The sequence below is a fragment of the Taurulus bubalis genome, assembly GCF_910589615.1.
Source record: "Taurulus bubalis genome assembly, chromosome: 10".
In the NCBI taxonomy this organism is placed as follows: domain Eukaryota; kingdom Metazoa; phylum Chordata; class Actinopteri; order Perciformes; family Cottidae; genus Taurulus; species Taurulus bubalis.
Window position 1 is genome coordinate 8,304,612 of NC_136598.1, and position 25,941 is coordinate 8,330,552.

The 25,941-nt window shown below is 45.5% G+C and overlaps 1 protein-coding gene across 1 annotated transcript in view; it reads right to left on the bottom strand.

Annotated features, from left to right (window-relative positions):
- The window catches only part of robo2 (roundabout, axon guidance receptor, homolog 2), a gene marked incomplete at both ends in the record, with an annotated part of 149,853 nt that extends 124,685 nt beyond the window's left edge, over positions 1-25,168 (bottom strand). The window contains 2 exons of the mRNA XM_079224466.1: positions 12,720-13,046; positions 25,114-25,168. Coding sequence (XP_079080592.1) covers positions 12,720-13,046; positions 25,114-25,168 — 382 coding nt within the window. The remainder of the gene's footprint in view (positions 1-12,719; positions 13,047-25,113) is intronic.
- Between the last annotated feature and the right edge of the window lie 773 nt (positions 25,169-25,941).

The following is a 25,941-nucleotide window of genomic DNA, read 5'->3' on the forward strand; positions in this document are numbered from 1 at the left end:
CTGATTAATTTCGAGAACGCAAACATGCAATTCAATCAAGAAATCATTGATCTAAATTCAGACTGCTCCTGGGACACCTCTGGGACACCTATCATAATCAATTTAATTATCAGATTATACCATGTATGGCCTTTGTTGTCTCTCTCTGATGTTTAACGTTTTAAACCACAGTAGTTGCTTCCTTTTTGGGAAGTTCTTCAGCCGGCAGCTCCATTACTTTGCTGTCAGAGTTGCTGCTGAACATAGTAAATGGTGTAAATATGTAATATAACACGCAGTAATATCCTGATGTGACTTTTTTATATCACGACAAAAGTTATACTGGTTCTACTGATAAAACCAGACAATCAACCTACCCGCCACCACTCAATCATAGCACAAGGGATAATGTACCAGAAGGTAGCAATCAGTCAGGCCTGGCTGTTGCCACCTCCCATGCATCAGGCTGTACATCCTTTCCCACTTGAACATCTGTGGACTCATATGCTACTGTCCCTCTACCTGTCACTGTCCATCCACAACCACACCAACCACAGCACACATCAATCAGCCCACCCTTCTGCTTTTTAATCTGTTCCCACCCCAAAGGACCAGACACGCTTCAAAATTACAGTGAGGAAAGGTCACCGCATCCAATTAGAACATCATCAGAGATGCTCACGAGAGGGTCATTCTCTGAACCCTTGTAGCACATCGTAAATCCTGCTCTGCCCAAGAAGGAACACCCTCTCTGGCAGGATTCAGAATGGCTGACTGATGAGGTGCTAGGATGCATCTTTAACTGTAATCGTGGATACGGCTGATGTCATTTTTTGTTCGGATTGATATGAGGTGCAATGGCATGTGAAAGTACCGCGATAGGTTTATTCCCTGAGGATGAGCCATGGTATTATCAGTCCATGTACTGACCCTGTGACGACCCCGGGGCCGAGATCAATCAGGTCTCCAATCAGGATTAGATCAAGCTGCCCTCTGCATCCTTTCTCATCATTCTAGCAACCTGCTATTTGCAAAGATTTAGCCCCATTACAGGATACACATGCAGGCAGAGAAAGGGACAGGCCTGCTGGAACGTGAGAGATTTTCGGATCAAATGGTCCAATGAAAAGGACCCTGTGGAGACCATTGTTTTAGCTTGGCAAAAGAAAAGAAGCTAATGAGAGAGGGGTCGAGGGAGAGAGACAGGGAGGGAGCGAGAGAGGGTGGGTCAGTGAGCTTTGAGCCTCTTGTGGGCTGATCTAAGCCAATTAGAGACAAGTGACAGCTCAGCTACATGCTCATGACACAACTAGACCACGGCATCGCTCTGAGCACCAGCACCCCACTGTACAAGCCTTGGACCCCAACAAGCCCTTAACACCCCCCCCCCAACCCTCATCGCTCTAGACACAAGCCAAGGCAGCGAGCAACGTGTAACAAAAAGACTGTTCTCTCCCCTTCTGCCCTGCATCCGCTGCTCTGCGGAGGTGGCCAGCTAAGCAGAGCTCTCTGCTTCGTTATGGTCGGCCAGCTCTCTTGACATCTGATGTTGTTGAGAGTTGCCGTGATGACCTGGCAAATCCACTGACCTTTACTCCAAACGGTTCAAAACTTGTGAACCCAAGCGAGGGAAAGCCAAAAAGCTTGATGGGGGATATGTGAAGTGACGACTTTCAATAGAAAAGGGGGGTTTGTTCAAATGACCACTGACAGCTGTCATTGCTGCGTTTCCTTCTTCCTGTGAGCAGATAATGGGGCAGAGCCTTCCCAGTGCGCACCAGGGGAGGAGCTAGGCCACCAGGTTGTGGGTTGTCAGGGCTCCGGCACAGGGCTGGTAATTAATGAGACAGGGCCTCGCACCACAAGGAGCTCAGCAGCACGTGGCACACCGGTGGTTACAACAAAAACTGACAATGTGTGGTAGTGGGGCCAGAGTCATAACTATAACTATATAAATGTAGACAAATCTAATCCCAGAACCACATAAACACGACCATAAAGAATACATATGCATGCATACCAATTATTTGGCACACCCATGAAATCGCTGAAATCGGAGATGTGTCCTTAAATGCATCCTCGCGTTCACCCTTGACTGAGCATCAAGTGAATGGAATCTGTGAATGGATGTTTGGGGGAGAAAAAGACAGAAACGCGGAGATGGAGGATGACAGGAAGGAGTGATGGGGGTTGAGGGACACCCAGCAGGGGGTGGGACAGGACAGCCCTCTGCACATCTAACGTCTGCCACTCAAGAAAGTTAATGATGCCATGTTCTTGGGCCAACCATCCCCCTGCTGCATGTGAGAAAAGAGACAGACAGAGAGAGGGAGAGAGAGGACTGAGGGTGGTGTTGCTGGCACATGGACTCGTGAGATGCTCTTGCCGGGTGAGGTGGGGGTGTGTGGGTGAAGATTCAGGTCCAAGAAGATTTAGGACAATCAACACCCCAGTTGGCATCGGTGAATGATGAACCCCCTTCTTTTTTTCTTCTAATCAAACTGCGGTCCCCTGACCTCATCAGTATCCTTTATCGAGTCAACTTACGTATTAAGGCTTATGAGAAATGTGGCTAATTTTATCAGCACTCAGTCTTTGATTTTTCATTGTGAAAGGGGGGATGGGCATTTTGGCTGCTGGGCTGAAATGTTATCATATACAGCCAGTTAGGGAACAGCAATGTAGGGGATGAGGGAGAAATGGAGGAGGGATGGGGGTTGAAGATTGGTAAAATGCTGAGGAGAGATAACCGAACCTGGTCTAGCACTCAGCAAATGTAGAAGGATTGTGCAATATCTATAAAACAAAAAGGCTATTTGTCGGGTAAAATAAAATAAAAAACACACACATGGGTAAAGGTTCATAGATGTCGGAATACCAATTTGTCATGAAGCAGAAAGAGTTAAATCCGGTTGCGATCTATGTTTGAGGTTACTGGCGTAACAACAGACCTTGAGTACTATAAGAATGAATAAGCTGACAGATGCTCATATCCCTTGGCCTGTAATTTAATTATTTGTGCTTTTCCTCCTCTGACACAGGAATAACCCTGCCTTTCCAAGCTATTTCTCCTTTCATACATCCCCCAATAACACTAGGGTAACTGTATTAGGAGCCATTGCTCGAGATGATCTCCAGACTGCCAAATGGACCCGTATCCAGCTCTGTTTCCAAGCCATGGGGTCAGATGATGGTCAATCGATGGTCAGTCAGAGGTCACATCCAGAGCTGTCCAAAGGTCAGCCTATCTGGACCCGGAGGTATGACTGGACTATCAACCCCCTGAACTGATGAATGGAGCTAAATCACAAAGACGAGCACCTTCTGTTTGAAATCTTAGAATGTGATAAGAAGAGCAATTGACCTTCTTCTCAAAATTACTGTTTTGAATAAGATTAGTCATGCAGGGATCATGAAAACAATTAACAATGTGTCTGTTATATTTCTAAATTACGGTTTATTTTTAATGCTCTGGGTGTTTTTCACAGAACGGGGTTGTGTGTGAGCATAAGTGAATTACCAAAAACAGGCAATTAAGCTAATACCACATTAGTTGCACAAACAACGGACTAATTGCTGATGTATCCCACTCAACATGTTTTGAATAATATCATTTCCCATAACCTCCTGCACAGCAACAGCAGCCAAATCGATATTCATGAAGTGTCAGAGTTGTAATTCATGTGTCTGTTCCACATGAGCACCACAGGGACCTTTAAAAGAAAGACTGGGGAAAGAGCTCCCATGTAAATTTCACAGTTAATGCCTGGGCATGGCTTATGTTGGCCAATTAAGCTGTTCTTTTCAGCTCCATTACAACGTGGCGTCTGGGGGTTCATTTTCCCCTTACTGTGCCATTTAAGCTTCAAATGGGCAAATGTTTACTGTGCAAGTTGGACGACTAAGTTTGGGAGTCTGTTAGATGTTGTGTGTGTGTGTGTGTGTGGGCACGTGCATATGTGCCTTTGCAAACCCCGTCTGGTGTACGAGTTCCAAACATCTATGTGCTGCTGCGCCTGTGTGCCTTTGTGTGTGGAGGCCTAATTTGTGCATGAAACAGGAGAGCGTTAATGGCTTTTAAAGATCGGTGGAGTCAAATGAGCGTGCTCATCAGTTAGCCACACACCCCTCGGTGATCACTCAGTGTCGTTAGATTTAATTTCCTGCGGAATAAGGAGATCTCGGGTGGATCCAAGACAAATCCCTGCAATTACAGACACGCTTAAAATGATTCACTGCCATCATTTCTGTCTCAGGGTGGTGGCTGCTGTAGTGTATGGCAATATTATCAACAGCAATCATTGGAAATACACTAACAACAACATAGATTATTTAGAATTTTACTCGAGCTATTTCTTCACCATCACTATACCTTTTGAATTTCTCATCAGCACAGCAAGCAAAGAGAAAAATGCAAACCACATACACACACACACACACACACACACACACACACACACACACACACACACACACACACACACACACACACAAAGAAACACAGACAAACATGGGAGGCACCTGCATGCTGGTTAATAGCTTTGCCCTGGACAGTGTAGAGCAGGAGGGCCAGCAGCAAGAGGCACTGAGATAACGTTCTGCTTAGCATTTGAATAGGGTGTTCAGATTTCCATTCAGTTGGCCTTTGGCCATGCTCGTGCTTAAGTGGTCCGGGCGAGTCTGTATGTTCTCTACTGTGCCAACCAATGTCTCATATCTGGCAATGTGCAATGTCTGTCGGTGTCTCGATCTGTCTGTCCGTTTGGCTGGATGAGTGTCTGGCTGGTTAATAATCAGCCTGGCTAGCTGCTAATCATCCTCCCGGCTGCAGAAGCAGGTGGCCACACATACCACAGCTCCCAATCTCATTCACCATGTGATGTCATCTCACTGCACCTGGTCACCCTGCTTTACGCATAACTGAGGTCATTTGGCTGTATGAAATCACTCGTCTTTGCTGGTCCTGAAGCTGGGAGCCTTTATTTCTCAACGGAATGGATGCTGTCCATGTAGGGGACTGGTGGCTGCTGAATGAACAACATTAAACCTGTGTGTCCCTTCCTTCACCTCGGCCAAGCCCCGGACTGATCCCAGAGCAGTCTAACAGGCAGAGGCAGCAGTTGGGACACACTCCACATCGAAATGGGAAGCCATTAACTCTGCAACACACAAGGTCACCTTCAACTAGACACAGCCGCCACCCCAACTTCCTCTGCTGATATGGCCAGTGGATGCAGCGGTGCAGTCATGAAAAGGTCAGGCTGTAAAACAGAATGGAACCACAGCTGTCTCAGGAAACACACTCCTAAACATTTGATCTTGTCTCCCTTCACTTTTGAAAGCGATCAAAATGCTTTGAGTATCACTTTCAAAAAGCAGGAAAGGAAATGAGAGAGGAAGGGAGTGGGAAGGGGGGAAGAGGAAAGAGAGTGATGGAGGCTGGGAGAGGGAGAGACGGCAGATACTGGATGATCGGGTTTCAACTCTGGTCTGCAGCTGTTAAGGACTCTGGTGGCTGCTAGGTGCCCCTTACAGCAAAAGTAATCCAAGCCAAACACAATATCTGTCTACGCCATTGAGAGATCACTAGTCATAACACATTCGGAACCACGATAACTCTGCCGTGGCTCAGGGCCCGGCGAAGCCTGGTAAAGGTTTAAGGGGCTGGAACACAATTCCTATTTATTTAATCAACAAAAAAACAAGTTAGGTTGTGAGAGTGGAGGATACTGAAGGGCAAGTTTGAGGAGGGACTGTTCTTAGAAAAACAACCACAAAAGATATTTACCTTAAGCGTGTTCTGTGCATGTGTAGTAGTGTGTACGTGTGCAGCTTTGAATGGGACGTATCCATCAGAGTGCCAGTGTGCAGTGTGTAGTTGTAACCTAAAATAAATAGGCTGAACCGTGGTTCTGGTTGAGTACTGACCCTTCCACTATAGAGATCAATCCTCAGAAGTACTGTGCACCCACTATTTTGTGCAAACGCACGTATGCGTGTGAATGAATGTGTGTTTCAGAGAGTGTGTGAAAGTAACCAAGGAAATAATGGGCATTTGAACGAGGAACATCAGTGCAGAAATAACACAACACACACGCCAGAGGGTGAATCAATTCCAGCGACATTCGATTCAAACCCGTATCAGCTAGCGCCTGAACTTCAGCCCTCCACCCTGTCACCTCCTCCCCAGCTCCATATGATGAATTACCATTTCTGGCAGTCTCAGAGGGTCTGAGAAAGAGAGAGAGAGAGAGAGAGAGAAAGAAGAAAAGAGAGAGAGGGAGAGAGAGAGAGGGAGAGAGACAGAGAGAGAGGGGTGGGTGGGGGAGGTCAGTCACTACAGGGATACATTCATCGGATGGGGAGCGATGGGTTAAGGAACTATGGTTCGACAGATCTGGGGAGGATAAGAGAGGGCAAAGGGTTCTCCAGGGGTCAGATCCTGGCTAGACTCAATGGCAAGCCACCCTCACAAAGCGTAGAGTCTACAGGGATTTTATTCAGGGTCACATGTTCAATTAATATTATTATCAGTCGCTTGTCCCTTTAGCCACACAGCTAATAGAGTGGTATCAGACATAGTCATCTACATGCTGGTAAATAGCATACCTGCAGCAATTTAAAGTAGACTTGCAGTTGGAAACCCCATGTGTACACACAGGCTGAAGAACGGATTAATATAGTGATGATTGGATGGTCTGAAAGCTGCACAGGGCTTGAAGAAATTTCAACCATAAGTCAATATCAAAAGAGAAAAATCCACCCATGAAAGCGTCAGCCTCTCACCCTGTGTGTGTTTTAAGTCTGATCAATAATCAGCCTGCAGACAGATTTCAATAATTTACAGCTCAGTCTGCATCCAAAACTGAGAATAAAATAAGTGGGAAGGCACGGCAGGGTAAGTTCATTTGACAGAACGTGCTTGTCTGAAGGTTCTCACTTTCTACAACAACGCTACCAAGCTGCTACAATTTAGTGACTCGATGTCATCGCACAGATTCTAGAAAAGACACGTGAGGGTGTGGGGAGGGTAAAACACGAGGCAGGAGAGACAAAGCAATAGCCCTGCATTGTCAGAGTGGAGAGGCCATCAATAACAGTGTCACTATGAAGAGAGAAAGAGGGAGAGTGTGAAGGAGCGAGAGTAGGGTTTATAAAGGAAACACAACAAAACCCGGTGCGACGGGTGCTTCATCTTGCCGGGCACTAATGGGCGTGAGAAGCGCTTGGCTCAGCATTCTCTGCTTGACGGCTCACTCCTCCGCTGACGGGCCATGGCATCCATGACGGAGCGCCAAACAATTGTTTAATCCAGTTTATACGCGCCAAAGGTGACACAATGGTGGAGGAAGAGAGGTGAGGAAAAAAGGAGAGAAAGAGACGGATAAAGGGGCTGAGAAAGATGGTCAAAGGTCATCCCAAACTTGGATCTCATTGAGTGCTTCATCTCTTTGCCACCTTCTCACCACACTTTTCCATCTTTGTCACCAGCTCTTGCTGCACTACTCCATTGTTGCTGTCACCATTGCTTTATTTCCCGTCTTCAGCACTACACCTGTTTCCTCTGAAGGTAAGAAGGCAACACAGGCTGGCTAGCTCCCTTGGTGGAGATGGGGAGGTCAGAGCAGGGACACGAGGCCCGCTGTGGATAGTAAAAGTGCAGTCTCAGGACTTATCGTGTGTGTGTGTTTTAGTTTGTGTGTGTGTGACAGTGAAAGGTCAGAGTGCTGGTAGTGACTACAATGTATTCCTATGATTTATTTCCCTGTGAGAGTTTTCCAAATATCTGCTCCATTTCTGCCGGCCTGTCTCTTTCAGGCCTGCCGGATTGTGGCGGGAAACTCCTCATTCTCTGTGGACATCTGTAGCTAATAAATGAGAGAGCAATCTGCATGCTGCATATGTGTGTGTGTGTGTGTGTGTGTGTGTGTGTGTGTGTGTGTGTGTGTGTGTGTAAATCCCAATAGATAACAACACCTTTTTACAGAGGTCAACAAACTCCAGCTGCACAGACACAGAGCTGACACATTTAATCAGGGATTTCTTCTCTCTCACAGTTTATCAGTGGGAAGATTTTTTCTCACACCCATGCCTGCTCTCACCATCTCTTTTATCGCAATACCGCATTCTCACCTTTTTCTGCATACTTTTTCTTCTTCTTCCTTCTACACTAAACTTGGCCACCTTCATCAAGAAATAAAGATCATCCTCTATTTTTGGTTTTGTACCCCTCCACTTCGTAAATCTATAAAGTGAGTCAAAACCGAGTCATTCAAAGGTGCAGAAAAAAAAAGAAAATGGGTGCAAAGAATGCCTGATCCTCACCTCTTGGTGTTCCACACATCGCACCACACAAACAAACCGGACATTGAGAGTATTACATATTTAAATACAAATTAGACGGTGCTCGTGCTCGAGACTGCGTTTCACTTCCTAAGTGTAGCATGTGCCATTAGTGTGCTGTAATGGTTGCATTGTTGCTGCTTCCTTCATTACCCTTCATTATTTCTCAAGGACTTCGGCGCAGATTAGACCTCAGCCTACCGGGGTTTGTACGAGCGCGAGGGCAGGTGTTTGTGTACACTTCTGTGTGAGAGTGTGCGAGTGTCTGTCACTCCATTTTCTCATCTCTAAAATGGAATAATGAGTCCAGATGAGCTTGTGAAAGGCTCGGCAGCGCGGCTCAGCCTGACTCCCCACCTGGCCTGCTTCTCCTGGCCTGTCCCTTTATTATCTTCCTCTCATGCTGGACACAACAGGAACAGCTTGGAACCCTCCTCCTCTCTTCACCACGCACACCTCTCCCAACTCTATTTTCCTGCTAATTACCTTGTTGTACGAGCACCAAATGCTACCTAACGATTGACTTAATTGCAGAAGTGGTACATTAGATGATATCAAAGGACCTTTTTAAAAGTCATCCAATCCCATTTCAAGCGGCATTTAGAACCAACCCAAGACATCTGTTTTATTCCTGTGTCATTTGCATTTTTAAAGGTTACAAACTGAGTGAAGTCGCAAAGGATACAGATACACCTCAAGATAAGTGTGTTGGTTTCCTTTGCAATTCCTCTCTCCCCAGACGATTACATACACGTAATACACACATACCCACTGTACACTTCAGAGGGCTAGAGTCACATTTCACACGAAATTAAAAGTGCAACTGTTCCCCCTCATGCTTGTACTTGGAGCGCTACGCATGCGTGCTACCCATCCACCTGCAAAGATGGGGCTAATTAACATTTTCCTCAGAATCCTATCGCCCCAGGTGTGCCTTGTCACACTTACATATACACAGATATCCGCAGTGCTAGCAATTTATTCAGCAGCGGTTGCTGAAGCTAGCATTTCTGACACAGGCATCACAATGATTTATGAACCTGTTCATTGACCTAGTTTATTCTGAAAAGAGAAAAGGGGGCACATCCCCGAGTTTATGCGGCATATCCATCCAATGGAGCTGGCCTGCAGTCAGTTTTGAAGACCTTGTGAGGTAGAGTAAGATTACAAAGCAGACTGCTCCGATACCCTCGAGACAACATGTTTACAGGTTCTCTATCTCCTGAAGTACAGGACAGTGAACAACACCTATGATGAATTATGTTTCCAAATGCAGCAACGTGAGGTCCCAGCATTACCCTCACACTTTGCCCGTGCGTCATGGACTTAGAGAACATCGGGCAGTTCATGCTCCTGTCCACTCATTTGTGAACAATGTATGCTCAACATCCGACACTTAAAGGACACATGTTGGAAAGATTTGGCCTAGTAGCAGCACAAGTCCCCTCAATCTGGCCTGCATTAATAATGCAGAGGCACCTCTCAGAGGCCTCTTCCCCCTCTTCCTCTCCACTCCACCTTTCCTGCTCCAACGGAGAGAGTGGTGAGTGCTGCCCAGCTTGATGTCCAGCATGCAGCATTGCCACTTTGCTCAGTGGACACCGAGTTCAATCTGTTTCAGAGCTGCAATTAAATTATCTCACCAGGGTCCTGCTCAACCACTCGTGAATGGAAGGGGGGCAAAGGTGTGTTCAATACAAAGGAGGGAGGGAGGGATGGAGGGAGAAAGGGAGGTAGAAGACGAGCAGGGGGGCAAAACATATCATACGCACAAGCCCAGTTCAACATGGATATAGATTGAAATGCTGCTTTTTCTTGTGCGATTAGCTGTGGCTTTACAATCACTAGACGGATGTCAGGACCTGATAAAGCTAATCACTGCAGTAAGCCAATGCTGGGGGATTTAGCACCCCACCCCCTTCTGCTGCTGCCCAAGCCCCCCTGAAGACCTGGCTGAAAGAGAAAGCCGAGAAAGCCCTGGGCCCAGAACAAACCGGGCATGGAGCGCTTCATAAAAATGTCCCTCCCTCCTTTTTGGGATCTGTGATAGCCTTATTTCTAGGGAAAACAAAAATACACAAAGAAAATTCGCTGCAGATGGTCATATCTTTGGTGTCACTGAAATAAATGTATAAATAATTGATGAAGTCATTGCTGAGGTCACTGAACACTTACTGTTATATATATACTACAAAGAAGTGGAACAGGTTTATTTGAACTCCATGTAGAAGACGACTACTGGATATTAAAGAGAGGAAGGAGAAGGAGCGAGAGAGGAGTGCTCAAACAATGAAAATAGCACTATGGAACAACAACAATGGCGATGAGCTGATTCGGTCCACCATGGTGCCTCAGGCCTCACACTTGATAGGTTCAGACAACAATCCTGCAAATCAGCTTTAGAACATTCCTACTCAATATCCCTTAAGTGACTTTTCATTACAGTTACAACAAGCCATTAATGTCTTATCATACCCTACCTGTATTTCAAGAAAAGGTGCCTCTGAGGGATTTGATCTGCTCATAATCAAATAATATATATGAACACTATTCTACTTTTATACAGCTTCAATGCATTGTCCCTGTTGAACTGCACTTGACCCGCCAGCAAAACCTTTTCCTACACCCACACTGCATCACAGTCAGGCTGCTGACGTTCTGACTGAGTGTTTCAGGTCGGGTCAGGTCAGGTCAATAGAGGCAAAATTGTGTGAGGTAATGTAGAGTCAATAACGGTTTGTCTTTAAATGGAATTTGGGTATATGTACTGTATATGGTGCATGGCGATGAAAGCCAGAATCAAAGCTTTTGCTTTAGTGTGGGCTGATTTTTTTTTTTGGCACTCTACAGCTACTGTAGGTACAAGGTACAGTTCTGCGCCCTTGTTTACTCAGTGTGTGGCCGGAGGCTTTGTCCGAACCTCCCTCTCTCAAACCAATACCAATCATACGTGTGCTCTTATTTCTTCACCTTACTTTCTCTTCCACATCCCCTCACCTTTAAGTCATTCATGGAGTCAGTGCCTCCATTCAATCCCCCCCTGCTGCTCAACCCACATTACACAAGGGAGGGAGAGATAGAGAGAGAGTACTGAAGAGAAAGGCTAAGAAACAGTATGAGAGGGGGGAAAATAAAATAATCTGGAGACATCATCAATTTTTCATGAATTTTCATTTAGACTGGGAGAGCCCTCTTACAGCAATCGATAGATCAAGCTGCTGTCACGCAGTTAGCACCTGGGGGCTGCTGGGAGGCCCTCAGGAAGGCAGGGGACTGAATCAGAGGCGGAGACCAGACCCCTCCTCTCTAACACACAAAGTCCATTTCCCAAGGATCACAAACCAACCACCCATCCTAGTAACACTGATCATTGTAATCACCTTTGAAATATGGTTACAGGTCCTTTTAATGACATGAAAGATAGCATTTCAGCTGTTTCTTTCATTCAAAACATCTTTAAACATTTAATTAGCATTTGTTTTATGTTTACTACGGCAGATGAGAGCTTGACATTTAACACATATAGCAAGATTATGTCTGAACATGACACTTCTTTGAAACACAGAACTATACGAAAAGAACCACCACTTGAAACAACATAAGGACATAGGGACTTTCCTCCCCACCTTATGGGAAGTGGAGATGTCTAGAATCCGCTCTATAGAAAGTCCAGCCTGAGACTGCTGGGGCGGGGGTGCTCATCTTCAAAGGTAATTTGATCCACAGCTCAGATTCTGCCTGTCAGTGTTCACAAACACAGTGAAGGCAGCATGTGTCAAATGTCCTTCAGGACTTTGATCTGTGGCTGTCTTTCTACCCCCACACACCTGTGAGACTCCAAAACCACCATATCCCTCTCATATGGTCAGACTGAAGCTTCATGTCCAACTCAAAGGTCTGCAGACAACTACAATAAAACTCCCTCGAGTTAGAAATATATCAAATGTATCTCAAGTGATTGTCTGAAGAACTCATTCTGTTCCAAACAATGGCACACATACTGTGACCGCTAGTGAGTTTGACTGTTCCATTCGGACCTACAGGAAGTCATTACAGCCTTTGCAAAATGGAAAGCAAGCTGATGTCAATTATTAAAATAGTGTAATTTCAGTTGCCTCAAATAAAACACTGATTTGTTTACTGTTATTCCCTACAGTACACAGCGTTGTGATTTCCCATTGTGTATAAATGAAGGAAAAAATAGGATAATGCTGACAGGAAATGTTGAAATAAGGTCTCAATTCTCTCGTGCTGAATGTAAATCCAGTCTTTCCATCATCTGGAAGCAGCAGGATCAAGACTTTTCTTCATCCAGCCAATTAATTAACTAAAGTAAATGAGCAATGCAGCAAAGCGGAGAAATTAAGAAGAAAGAGGGGACAAGAGTCCTGACTCACATGCTACTTCCAAAGATGCGTTACGGCTGACAGCTTCTCCCAGGTAGTTCCGGGCCACGCAGACGTAGGCTCCCTCATCCGGTTTGCTCCGTCGTCCGTGAACGATGCGAAGGAAGAAGAGCGAGCCGCTCGGCAGCAGCATGCGGTGAGATCGTGGGTCATCTTTGTCCGTCTCCACCCGCTCTCCGTCCTTGTACCACTCCACTGTCGGGGTTGGCCGCCCTTCCGCTTTACAGTTTAGAGTGGCGGGCTCCCCTTTGGAGACAATCAGGTCAGAGGGGTGCTCCACAATCCGGGGTGAGGAGTCCTCCTGGCGCAGACGGGATCCTGGAGGAAAGAAGAAGAAGAGATGCAATTAATCATTGTTTCAGATGGACATTATAATATAAAAAGGTCTTCTCAAGTCAAAAGCCTCTCTTGTTAACATAATAGCAAGCAGGTACACTGTTAGGAAATAAGAATAGGGAAAAGGTGGGGATTGAATTAATTAACACAACTAAAAGTAGCTGACATCATCTAGCGGGGCTCAAGATACCAGAGAAAGAGATAAAGGACGTGGCTCCGGTGCAGTGTTTATTTTTATCAATGTAAGTGAAGATGAAAAATGTTTGTTGCAGACATATTTTCTATTAAAAAATATTAATGATCTGCATTCAACACAGAATGCCGCTGCCCAAAATGTCTCATTTTAAGAAGTTTATTACAATCCCACTGAAAATGAGACGAAAGGAAGAAAAAAAACAGCTGGGAAAACATTTGTATACATTTTCAGCAGACACTTAATATGAATTCAAAATCAGTTGCCAAAATCAACATTGCTTGAGAGAAGGACATCTGAGCTATTTTTCTTAGCTTGCTGCCACCGCCACCCAGACCTGGCACAGCAGTGGAACATGGATGGATGACTCCAACTAATAGTTAGCAAAGCCAGTCTTGGGTTAGAAGCATGTAAAACATATTGGACCCTTTAATCTCCATTTCAAGCAGATCAAAAAGCAACAATCTGCTCTTCTCAACACTATATTGCAAGAGCTTGCCTTGTGGGTAATTGGACCCATGGGTGAGCAGTGAATGGATGCATACAGTCAGCTTACATCTGAGCCAGACACACACACACACGCAATATATATTTGGCTTTCAGTATGGCGAAAATAAGTAAAACTGTTAAGTTCACTGTTGTAGAAGTGTACATGTGATGTGAATATGAATGCCGGGGTCCAGACTAATGTCAAATGCTAATCCCCGCGTCTGAAAACCTTGGCCCACTCTTTTTTATTAGGGCTTGCAGTGGGTGAGCTCTGAAAGTCTGGCGGCCAAGATAATGGTCCCCAAGTCAGAGTGCTCTGTGTGTCTGTGACGAGGTCTTAACCACAGAGATAAAATGCTGTAGGCCACACAAATTACCATCACAGAGGCCCTGGGAACCATGCAACAATCAAAGAGTTTGATCCAGCATCAAACAATCAAAGATACGGGAAAAGGGAATGGGAAATGAGGCAAACTTTTCCAACAGCCCGTCCTTTATCCTCTCCTATTGAACCAGATTCAATACCCCATCAATAACTCTGATTCAGTTGCCAGCCACATGCTAACCAGTCAGTGTTGTATTAAGTAGAGTGCTGGGCCCTTTGTCTTTAAATTAGTTGATGCAGGTGTGCGAGTGATTGAGCAGAGTTGATGACTGTGCCCTTCCCCGGGGCAGTGCAGCGGGGTAACAGAACGATGCCTGCTGCACAGAAGAGCAGTGTACCACATAAGCCTTTGTGCTTATGTAAGGGTAATTTCAACATGGCATGAAGGCAAAAAAAGTAGAGGCTCCAGCTCTTTGTTTGCCTGGGTTTGCACATGTTCCACTAGGCCTTATACTTGAATCTCCCTGGGGAGAGTGACACAAGCTGCACCCCTTCCTTTTCTGCCTGAGAGTCTGCGAGTAAAAGGACAAGCGCAGTAAGAAATCTACTGATCAGCACAAAATACACTTCAAAGACTGAGCGCACTATGTAAATGTGCACTCGTCCACCATTTGTCTTAACAGGGATCAGGCTTCACACAGTGCCATATTGACCCCTGAACAGGAGGTAGTCTGTGCTCTCTTCTTCCTAATTTGGGCTAATTCCCTCCATTTCCCTGTCATTGATTAGTGATCAGGCCTGGTGTCTTCCTCTAAGTGGGGCCAGAGACAGGAGTTTCTGGTAGGGGGGGGGGGGCGTGGTGATCCCCAAGTGCACGATCTAATCTCATTGGTATTATGGGAAAAACTGAAGCCGTACTATTGGTGGTGGAAGTAAAGCCTACAGTATGCTTCAGGCGTTTTTTGACACAAACGCATTCACCAGTGGTAGGTAACAGCAACCGAGCCAGCAGTCAGTTACCCTGTCAGCACAGGGACAACTTTGTATTCTGGCAGTAAGTGACCCAATAAGTGAAGCAGTAATTAACACTGTGACATTGATAAATGGAGGGCAAGATAAAGGACGGACACGGAGACCCCCATCTCCCTCAGATGGAGTGTCAAACGCACATTTATTCTTATCTCATTGGAGCATCTGCTTCCTGCATAATCCACAGGCCCCGCGGTGGCTTTCCACTAAGGCCAATGCGCATGCACAGCACTAAACTGCGGCGACTCCATTCGATTTATATCAGTCTAATTTCTTTAAATCCAATTTGTATTCCAATCTACTGCCTTCTAATCACTTAAACCTTGGGTCTCCATCTGCTCTCCTCTTTCCGGTGGAAATGAAAACAGCAGATGCCTCTACAATTGTCCATTCAATGCCAGAAAAAGCTGAGCCGGGTGCAGAGGGCCAGACTGGTGGTCAGTGTCCTTCCCAAAGTGGAGGTAGTCCGGTGTAGAGGTAGAAAAGGTTAAAAGCACATCCATATGCCATGGAATATGTTTTAAAAGAGGCCCTCAACATGTAAACCTCACCTGCTAATGACCAAACTTCACTTTCAAAAGCACAAACTCAAATGTGTGTACGTGGTGTTTTATCAGGACCTTGTGTGGCTCCCATGTCCTCGAGATGCTGTCTAAGAAGATAAAAAACATGCATCTCCCTAACGCTCTATCTGTAGCTCCTAACAGAAGTAAAGTCAATTTTCAGCTTCCTATTGGGCCCCCTTTCTCACTCTCTTTACGGTAAATGGGGTTTCTGTTGCCCTTTTAATGCGATCATTGGTGCTGTGCAATCAAGTGCTCTCTGAGCTGAGGCGAGTGCACTTCACTGGGTCTCAGGGCGCACGCTCCAATCAAAATGCTGTGTTTCCCCCTGTCTGCAATAACAGCGCCATTACTTTTCACCACTGCTGTGCAGTCATCCTCTCCTGGAGGAAAGCAGGAACCAGAGAACAAACAAACAAGCACACAGACAGAGAAGGAAATCAGAGAGGGATTACTGAACCAAAAGCTGATTCCTTTCTGCCTTTTCTTTCATTATAATTATGTCAGCATCACTGCAATCCAGTGCAATTTTGCAATGCAGCTATCCAAGAAGTTTTTCCAGCATTATTTCTCACTCGTGTTTTTTTGTGTTCACACTTCAAATGTATCATTGAGACATAACTAAAGACATATGCAAGTTGAACACAGTTAAATAGGTTGTTGGTCAAATTTGGGATAAAAGCACCACTTTAACTGTCATAACAGCTTGTTTCCCCTCATATCCCACTGGCCACACACATAGAAGGGCTCTTTTCTATTATCTCTGTCACATATTTATTCATGTGTGCAACAGAAGGTCAGGCCTTCCCTGATCTTTTTGTAATTATTTTTATTGGCTCCCAGGAGAAATTCCAGCCCACCAACCAAATCAATACCCACACCAGTCTCAGCCAGAGCATAAAAGGAAGAGCTCCCCAAAGAGATATTAGTTATTCTGCCAACAGACGTGTGCGCTGATCACAGGTAACCAACGGCAACCTCAGACCAAGGTAAAAAGTTTCAGCCACTGAGTCTCCAAGAAACATGAAAACTGAGGTCCAGACCAAGATGCACCAACCCTGTAATGTGGATACTGAAATGGCGGAAGCTTTACTGGCAGAAAGTGTTGAAACCCAGCAAACTGAGTGAATACAACATTTTCAACACAAAAAACCTCAATGAAGTTAAAACAAAATAATGAATTAGGCATTAGATCGATGTTGTCCAATCTCCCCTGCCTCTCTCAGCTTCTCCTCAACCTCCCACTCCGTCTTCTTATATATTTATGCTTCTCCCTCCCAATACCCTGTCTCCTCCGCTTGCTCCTTGTCCCCATCCTGCCCTCACTGTGAGGGTGACGGAGTCATATCCATCATGTCATCAGAAGGGAAACGTGAGCGGGCGGCAAGGGGGAAACTAGGGGAGGCAATAGAATGATGTTGCTGTCCGTCCTCGCCTCTTCTCTGGCCTGCCCTGACACTTGCAAGCAGCCCATCCTGCACCCCAGATTCATCTTCTTTACGACGCGCTGTCAGCGGCCTCACGGCACACACGCGTCAGTGTGGCGCAATACCAGAGATACAGTGAGGTGTCACGAAAGACAACCTGCTGCAGTTACTGGAGCCCATCCAAGCCCACTGCATGCAGACAGCCACTGAATACAGCCGGGAATATACAGCCAAATCCTCACAGTGGGGACGTGAAGTAAAAAGGTGTTGACGGGTGCTGAGGAAGTAGATTCATCTTCTATTGCAAGAGAGTGAGGGATTTCGAGCCAGCTAGCTCACATGATGGGCTCTGTTCCACCTCAGTGCTCTGCATGTTGCCCCCCTCCTTTTTCCTGCTAAGATCTATACTCTGAAAGCATACACAAGGGTAATTCTAGGAGCTGCTCTCAACCTCTCACTGCATCCATGCTCGCCTCCGAGAAATATCAGATAGAATTCCACTCAGAGTATTTCGGGCAGTGATGTGGTGGGGTCGTATTGACTCTGCATCTATGTATTTGCCCTCTCTACCCCATGCAGATGGAATATATAAATAGATTACTGTGGGAAACAGCATATCTGATCTTTCCTGCAAAGAGCTGATTCATGTATATCTTTTTCGTTTCAAGCAGTTTCCACCTTGTTCCCCCCCCCAAACTACTCTCATTCTGCCTCTTCATTCGACTATCAGTTGCAATGAACTGAAAGGGCGATGCTATCATTTTTTCAGCAAATGGCCTTTCTCTGAAGCGCTGGAATTGCTGACAGGAGACGAAAGGGGGGAAAAGGAGGCCGACACAATAACAGTTTAGACCTGTTTATGTGTTCATAAGGGCACCACTTGCTTTCTTTACATAGGCTATATACATAGTGGAAGGAGTACAGCACCAGCTCTGTGGCACTGTCAGGTCGCTGGTACGGACAGTAAACTGTGTGATGCAGATTAAATGATTTCCGATGCCATGGCCACTGGAGCATGAGGCTCTCTGCACCAGCTCACCTACTTCAGCACTCTTTCTGCACATCCTTCTGAGCAGCCATTTTCTTGTCTGCCTCTTCTTTGTCCTTGGCAGTAGCCATTCTATTGAAGATGTGCGTTTGCGTTTGGTGAATTCAATAATTAATAGCCGCCCCATCCTCATCAACTACTGAAGGGGAGCCCAGAAGTTAAGTTAAAGCCCACATGCTCGGGTCAAGTACTGGTTAATCAGCAGAAATCTAAAGACGTATAGCAGAGTTTTCTTTGGTCATTGTACTCTTTGTAAATGTCCTGTAAAAGCAGATAAGTAAGTAGTCTTCTTAAGATGCGCGCGCGTGCGTGCGTGCGTGTGTGTGTGCACGCGCGCGTGTAAATGTAGACACAGCTGGGTGCAAAATTTCAGATCGGCAATTCCCTCCTTTCAAGCGTGGGCTATTCTAAACAGTTCCTACTCAGGGAAGTGCAATGAAATGAATGGCATCAATTGATTCTCCCTCAAGCTTTGTAATCTCTTTACCTGCATTGCTGAGCTGCCCCAGCAGATTGAACGGGGCAAAATAAATAAGTGCTTTATTGCTTTAGAAATGAAGTCGAAGGGGAGGGGTTGGGGGGGGTGGAGGCCTTCAGGTGTCCATGATACAGTGTTGAGAGATGAGTGGATAATTGGAGGTGTGCCACGGGTGCTGACTTGTAGTGAACACATTGCAGTGTCCCTGCATGTCAATGAGGGCAGTCACCACCTCCAGCCACTCCAGTAGTCCTTCGACACACACACACACACACGGACATGAGGAATAAGAGACCGCAACCGCACACACCATCCAAGTGATGGACTCAGGGAGCAGAGCGAGGTAATGAAATGGCCCTTATAGCCCACTGTTTGTGTTTCTTTAAGGTGCGGCATACCAAGTCGAGATGAGATTTATTAAATTTCTATTCCATGGGACACTTCATCTGGTCTGGCTTAGGGTGACATCCAGGGTCAAGAGTGTTAGCAGTAAGTGGATGAAGGAGTCATTCAATTTACTCGTGATCATAAATCCATGCTAACACAAAACAAAACTATAGGCTTTGATGTTTATTAATGGTGCTCACAAACACATTCACACACATACACCCACTACATTTCATAATTCCACCGCTGGCTGGGTGTTACAGAGCCTCCAAATGACAAATGTCTGGGAGCAGCCCTCCAGAAAGAAATCATCACCATCCTAGAAGTGGAACTGGAGAGTTCAAACGTTCAAGGATGCGATTAAGGCTTTCTTCCTTCCCGCCGCAATGGTTGTGACACTTGGCTCGTGTCACGTTCCACACTGAGACTTCAACCACAAAGCCAGTCTCACCATGAAGCCATTGTATACAGTAAATCAACTCACCCCGGTCATGGTGGTTCACTTCACAAAGCAGTATGGTACCATGTTTCTGCAGCACGGGATGCAATGCAGGCCTTATTACTCATCAAATTAGTATGTATGTATTCATGTGAACGTCTTCCAAATAAAAACACTGTTGAATCAGGCTGCTCGGTCTGACAATGTTTTTTTCGCAAATGAACTGTAAACATAATTTTGCGTATTAGAATTTATATTAGCACACTGATTGCACAACAAGGTTATTAAGAAATACATTAGCAGGGAACACTATGTATTTTTAACAAATAAGGGCTAAGGAACGCCAAGAATAGTGACAGCACATAATTCACAGTGTAAGGTCAAATAATAGAATAGTACAGTATTTGCAATTCATAAAACGCCTCAACAATATCAACATGCCACAGCTAACGTGATAGACCTCCAGATTACTATAGTTTCCACACTAAAACACTAGATTGGCGAGAGAGATATATATATATAGTTTGGAGTCCATGCACTTGTATGGGGTTAGATTCCCCAGTTAGTTGAAGGGAAGAAAGGGTACCAAGCTGTCACGGCTGGGTGATCCATGGCCTGAGCCAGGGATGGAGATGGTGAAACGAGACACTTATTCTCTGGCTCCACCACTCGGAGCGCCATTACAGCTGCGCCGGACAACTGCTGTGTGTGACGGATGTGTGCTCGAGTATCATGCTCTGGCTGTCCATCTTCACACATCTCACACCGAGAGACAGCTCATGCATTTTTATCAGCAGGCCTGACCTCGTCTTCAAGACACTCAGCTCAGGTACAACTGTCACACAGACGCTTGAGAATGAACAAGAACGCATGTTACCGACTGAAAACAAAGAGAAGAATGTGACTATAAATATACCATAAACAGGTATGTCCAATAAATGGCGATGCAAATTCATACAGTACGATCCAAATGTTTTATGTGCATTTATTTAATCAGCCAGAATGCATTTGTGAGCTTCTCTGTGTGTTTGCATTGCGTGTATAGTTATAAAGTTGTATGTAGTTCTGTGTCACTCAACCTTGGCATCCCTCCCTTCTATTTGAAGGTTGCTGCGAGCGAGCCAACCAGAGGGCAGAGTGAGGGCAACGGGACAGAGTAATTAGACGCTTCCCCAAATACGACATTTCGGTGCAGCGTGCAACATGAAAACACTGATAAGGCAAACATGCCGTCTCTTCCAGGGAGTTTAAGGCATTGCAGGCTTGTGTCGTACTCAATCCTGACTCCCTGTCTGCATTTTGGCATGCTCTTAAGATAATCAAATTGTGTGGCGATAAGAATGCTTGTCACATCCACACTGCAACTGAGTAATCTGTCCCACACAGAGGCCGTTTGTATTGTAACTGCTGGCTCTGTATTTTCCATTGATCAATAAGGGTTTATTCACTATCATCTAATCATCAGGGATTATATAACAGTAATTAGATCCACGCTTGTTGTCTGTTGGCCTGCCTTACTTTCAAACCCTTAATCGGCTGTTTGGGAAACAGAGTCAGTGAGAGAATAGAGCAAGGATTATATCTGAGTCTTGGGGCCCAGAGAAAGGTAAGCACAGGTGTGTATTCTGTAAGTACAGGTGTGTGAGACAGGTGAGGGCCCTGGCTGCTTGCTTTACTTCAGTCAGCATGCTCAATTCATCATATCACTCCTCCCCCATCCCCACCTCCACACACTCCTACTATACTGCCATCGCAGGTGTACAACAACCCCCTCAGTGTTTGAATTCCACCCTCATGGACAATGCCAAGGGCGGATAGTTTGTGTGTGTGTGTGTGTGTGTGTGTGTGTGTGTGTGTGTGTGTGTGTGTGTGTGTGTGTGTGTGTGTGTGTGTGTGTGTGTGTGTGTGAAAAAGTGGGCCTGGGGAAGTTCTGAAATATAAATAATTTGAGGAAAGATACTTATCCTTTACTGCCGCCTACCTGTTAGCATGAAACCTCCACCTCTTCCCATTGTAACCGCTCACCCTCTCTGTCTTTGTTTCTCTAGGCAAAAGCATAAAGTCATTGGACCTTTTCTGCTCTGTAAATGTCAGGGGTATGCTTGGCTGAGGGTTAATAAAGCGGAGGTAAAACAAAAAAGAAGGGGAAAGTGTTATTACCTCCGCTGCATTCTGCTGGTCTTACTGCAAAATCAGCCATGTGCATTGTCTGCCACTGACATTTTCTCTCCAGTTTCTGCACTACGGAAATGCAAAGGCATTAACCAGCGTGATCCCAGAATTTAGAAACAGCTGTGAATCCTTTTATTTTTGAGTGATCGCAAAGCAGTACTTTGGACTCAAAGGAAGTATGCAGAGCTCAAAGTATATTCTCTTCTATCCTAAACATGTGGAGAGATGGCTGCTGAAACGAGATCCACTGAGCAGCCACACTTGGCTGTTACAACATCATAGTGGTTGACAGGCCCTCGTCACTGCCCAAGTAACACTTATTGTGCGCGCGCACAAGCACACACACACACACCTCTATGAGCTGTTCTATTTCTTGCACTGTGATTGTTGTTGATTGTCCAATGTACACCACCCACCAAGACAAATTCCTCATATGGAAACATACCTGGCAATAACTGATTCTGTTTTCCATTGGAGGAGTGCTCGCCTCATTCTTTGTTCCCTGTTCATTCACTTCCTCTGATGATCCCCAGCTTTGTCTTTATTCTGCACTCATTTTTGACGCTAATCAGAGAATAAACAGCAGTGCTTCGGTGCATAGGAAAGTGGCTTCCTTGACAGTGATGAGAGTGTTGGAGACAGTCGAGGAGGGGAGCTTCCTGTAGATCTTAGATGAAGGTTCATCATTAGAGCAGGCCTATTCCAGCAAATGAACCGCAATTACAATAACGCTGCCTAAACGCTGCCAACTCAAGCAGAACAATCACATTTGGGGCGAGACTTCGCAATGGCTCTTACACAATGACCTCAGCCTGCCTCATCATTCACCTAGACTACTTTAATCTGGGCTTACTTTCCATTATAGGGCGGTACTTTAAACCTCTCTCATTTAATCATGACCATCAACAGAGCTGTTAGTCTCTGAGGCTGCTTTGGTAATAAAGCCTCATCTTCGCCATTTCCCTTTAAAAGATTGTGTTGTTAAACAACTCGTCTCTCAATATTTGTGTCTGATTACAATCACACTGCCTCTCCCTCCCCTCCTCCTTCCCCTGACACATACACAACTATTCTCCGGGTGTGAGTTTCTCTTGACTCAGCATCACTGAAACCACAGCCCTGCTGGCGGATAGTGAGCTGCACACCGTCTGGGCCACCGAAGACTCCCCACAGCCTCTTAGAGAGATTTAAGTTGGACCGTAATTCAGCACCTCTCAGCGTGTCGCCCACGATGGACGTGATGTCACCAGCTCCTACGTCAGGCACAAGCATGCAGGAGGTATGAGAATAGCGAAAGGTCAGGAGTGCATGTCCACTATGCAAAGCATGTTCTAATCCAGCTACAAAAGCAGCACGGTGGAGTTTAAGAGATAACCAGGCAGCTGCTGACGGTGTATTCCAGGAAATGTCCTCTACTCTACTGCAATCAATCGGATTCATAAAGTGTGGCAACACTGTTTTCAGATGCTCAATGCCTTCCAGCCCTGTCAACAACACCCAACACGCACTCAGTTTCTCCCTCTATTCTCTCTCCTTCTCACCTTTTCTCTCCTCTCCTACACACTAGCAGCATTAATCACAGCGCACTAAACAGTGACTGACGCCATTCACAAGGCTTGGCTTTGTTGGCTATGCTGCCCAGTGAATACAACTCCAGACCTTTTTGTCTGCCTAAGTGGACTCTTAGAGGAAGCTCCTCCCTCTCCAAGGACCCTCAGATTACCTCTGAAAGGGGCTGGGTGATGGGTGAGTTCTGCGGGGATGGAGGGAGGGGGCAGCAGCGAGGGGGAGGAGGGTGACAGGCAAATGATTGGGAAGATCCACTGCTCCCGGGGAGATGTGCACCCTCTCCCTCTGGACAGCTAGCAATGCCATCCGCCATTGCTTAGCAACCAGTGGGTTTGGCTGAACAGAGTGAAAGACAACCAAAAAAAGGTAAAAGAAAGAAAAAAGATGTAAATCCCAGCAGGGAAAAAGGAGGCTTGATTTGCCAACTACAGAAGGAAGGAGAGGCAAAACTTGCAGCTGTGAAGAACAAAAGCAGGAGCTGACAGGTGAAAGAAAAGAAAAATGGGCCTTGCATTCAGTGACAACAAAAAACTGCTTTACATAGTGCTAACGTGTACAAACAATACAAAGCAAACATGAATCATCACGCACAATGTAGTGCTGGTATAATGTACCAGTATGTCACTATTCAGGAGTATGATTTTCTCCTTCTATGATCAGCCCTTTGTTTGTGTGGTTGTGAGACAACTGTAAAAAAGGTGTGTCCAATTCAAAAGAAGGACTAAAATTCAATCAGCTTTCTAAAAGTAATACATCTTAATCCCTCCGATCATTCCACCAGTCACAGGTTGGACCAATACCAATCGCCATTTCCGTCACCTCAGCCCTCCCATTTTGATGATTGATGCGAGTCATCACATTAACTATGCAGTCCAAGCCGTTTTAATTCATCCATTAAACCAGTGCTCTTGTTGGCCAGTGAATCCTGGAGAAACCTTGTAAAATCATAAAAAAATATATAGCTTTTGGCTGTGGAAATTAAACAGTATCAATCTCATTTGCACCATTAATAAAGTTTAATCAGACAAATGAGAGAAAAAATTAACTGGGACACTGTCCCAGCTTGGATTAAAAGGCGGCTTAGACAATGGTGCACAAACGCAGCGTTGCAATCCTGAAGTGAAATGACCACAGCATCCACGACAGTGCAGGGGCAAGGTGATCACAGCCTGTTGGCCGAACACTTCCAAGACCGTGAGCCCTTCACCGACAGGTCTGAATACTTCATGGTTGTTTATTTGTACCCTCTGGATACACAAGCATATTTGGGATTTGTTTGCCAGTATTCATAAATTAAAAATCTCCTCTCCACTTCTGCATTGGAGTGATAACCTGTAGCCACTGTAATAGAACCGGAAAATCATACATAGATGTATTTGCTTTACACTGACTCACACGGAGGGAGAGAAAAAAACATGTTCTAACTGGTCCTCTATGTACATATAAATATTACTGAATGATGTGTATACAATTCAGTAATATTTACTTATTTAAATGTGTTCTATCTGTTGCACAGAAAGAAACATTCTGTCCTAATTTCCATCTCCTGAGAGGCGACCATTATCTGCATGGAGTGGAGGAGTTATCTGCTTGTTTGTGTATTTTTTTGTTTTGTTTTATGAATTAAAAAAAAAATCCAAAAAAAAATCATGTAAAATATTTGCTAAATAATAAAATAAAATAAATTGAAATCACAACTCCATGAAGTCAGCCTATAGTTATCAACAAAATGACTATCTTGCTAAACATCTTGACATAATAATAATATCATTAAAAAAAAAAAGAGTCCAACAACATACAATATTGCTTACAAATCATAACTGGTTTAAAAGTGGCGGGTGGAGTACCACAGGCAGTGTCCGGGCCAAACAGAACTGGATATTAATATATCCATAAGAAGAAGTTTCACACAACACGTTAGGAAACTTACCATCAACTTGAAAATATAGTAATCCGCCAACAAGGATGAACGCTAGCGGACCCATACTAGCATATTAAACATCCACGGCGGGCGCGCGAGTCTCGAATTCACTGCAGAAAAATATGTCCAAAGACAAGTGTGCTTCGGGTTTGTGATAGTTATGGAAAGGTCCTAGTTACTGACAAAAGCCAGTTTCAATGTCCAAAAAACGAGAGGATCCATTTCACAGCAGGTCACCCGGAGCTGCTCCGGGTGTTCATATCCAGCAAACACTGAAACCAAACTCTCGGTCTGTGCGTATTATCCCGGCTTGCCCCGTGAGTTCATCCGCAATATCTGCTCTTTCTCCCAGATGACCCGCTGGAGCCCGCAGAGCCCGCGAGAGGAGAAAGGAGCAGCAAGTCCTCACTGGGGAATCCAACGCAGGCTGGGGACTCCTCCGCAGGTCCTCCGCTCCTCGGGACGCGTCTGTCACCTTTCAAATCTTCAGCAACGTCTCCGCAGTTCAACACATGGCTCGACTGAGACTCCAGACTGGAAATCAGCCTTCAACTCCCGCGCATTCCCCCAAAAAGTTGTTTTATTACAGCGGGAACCAGCTCCCGAAATACCCATGTGGTTAGCCTGGGATAAAGCGCTGGAAGTGTACAGTCGTACTACAAGTCACTTCAACATCCTTCTTTCCTGTCTCTGCATTTTCTGTGTGTGTGGGATGTGTTTCCAGCGCGCGGCCGCTAGGAGCGCACGTCAATGCGCACCCGGCACAGCCCCGCAGCCCAAAACACTGGAGCCGACACACAGGCACGGAAACACGGATCGGTCAGTGAAGACAGCCGC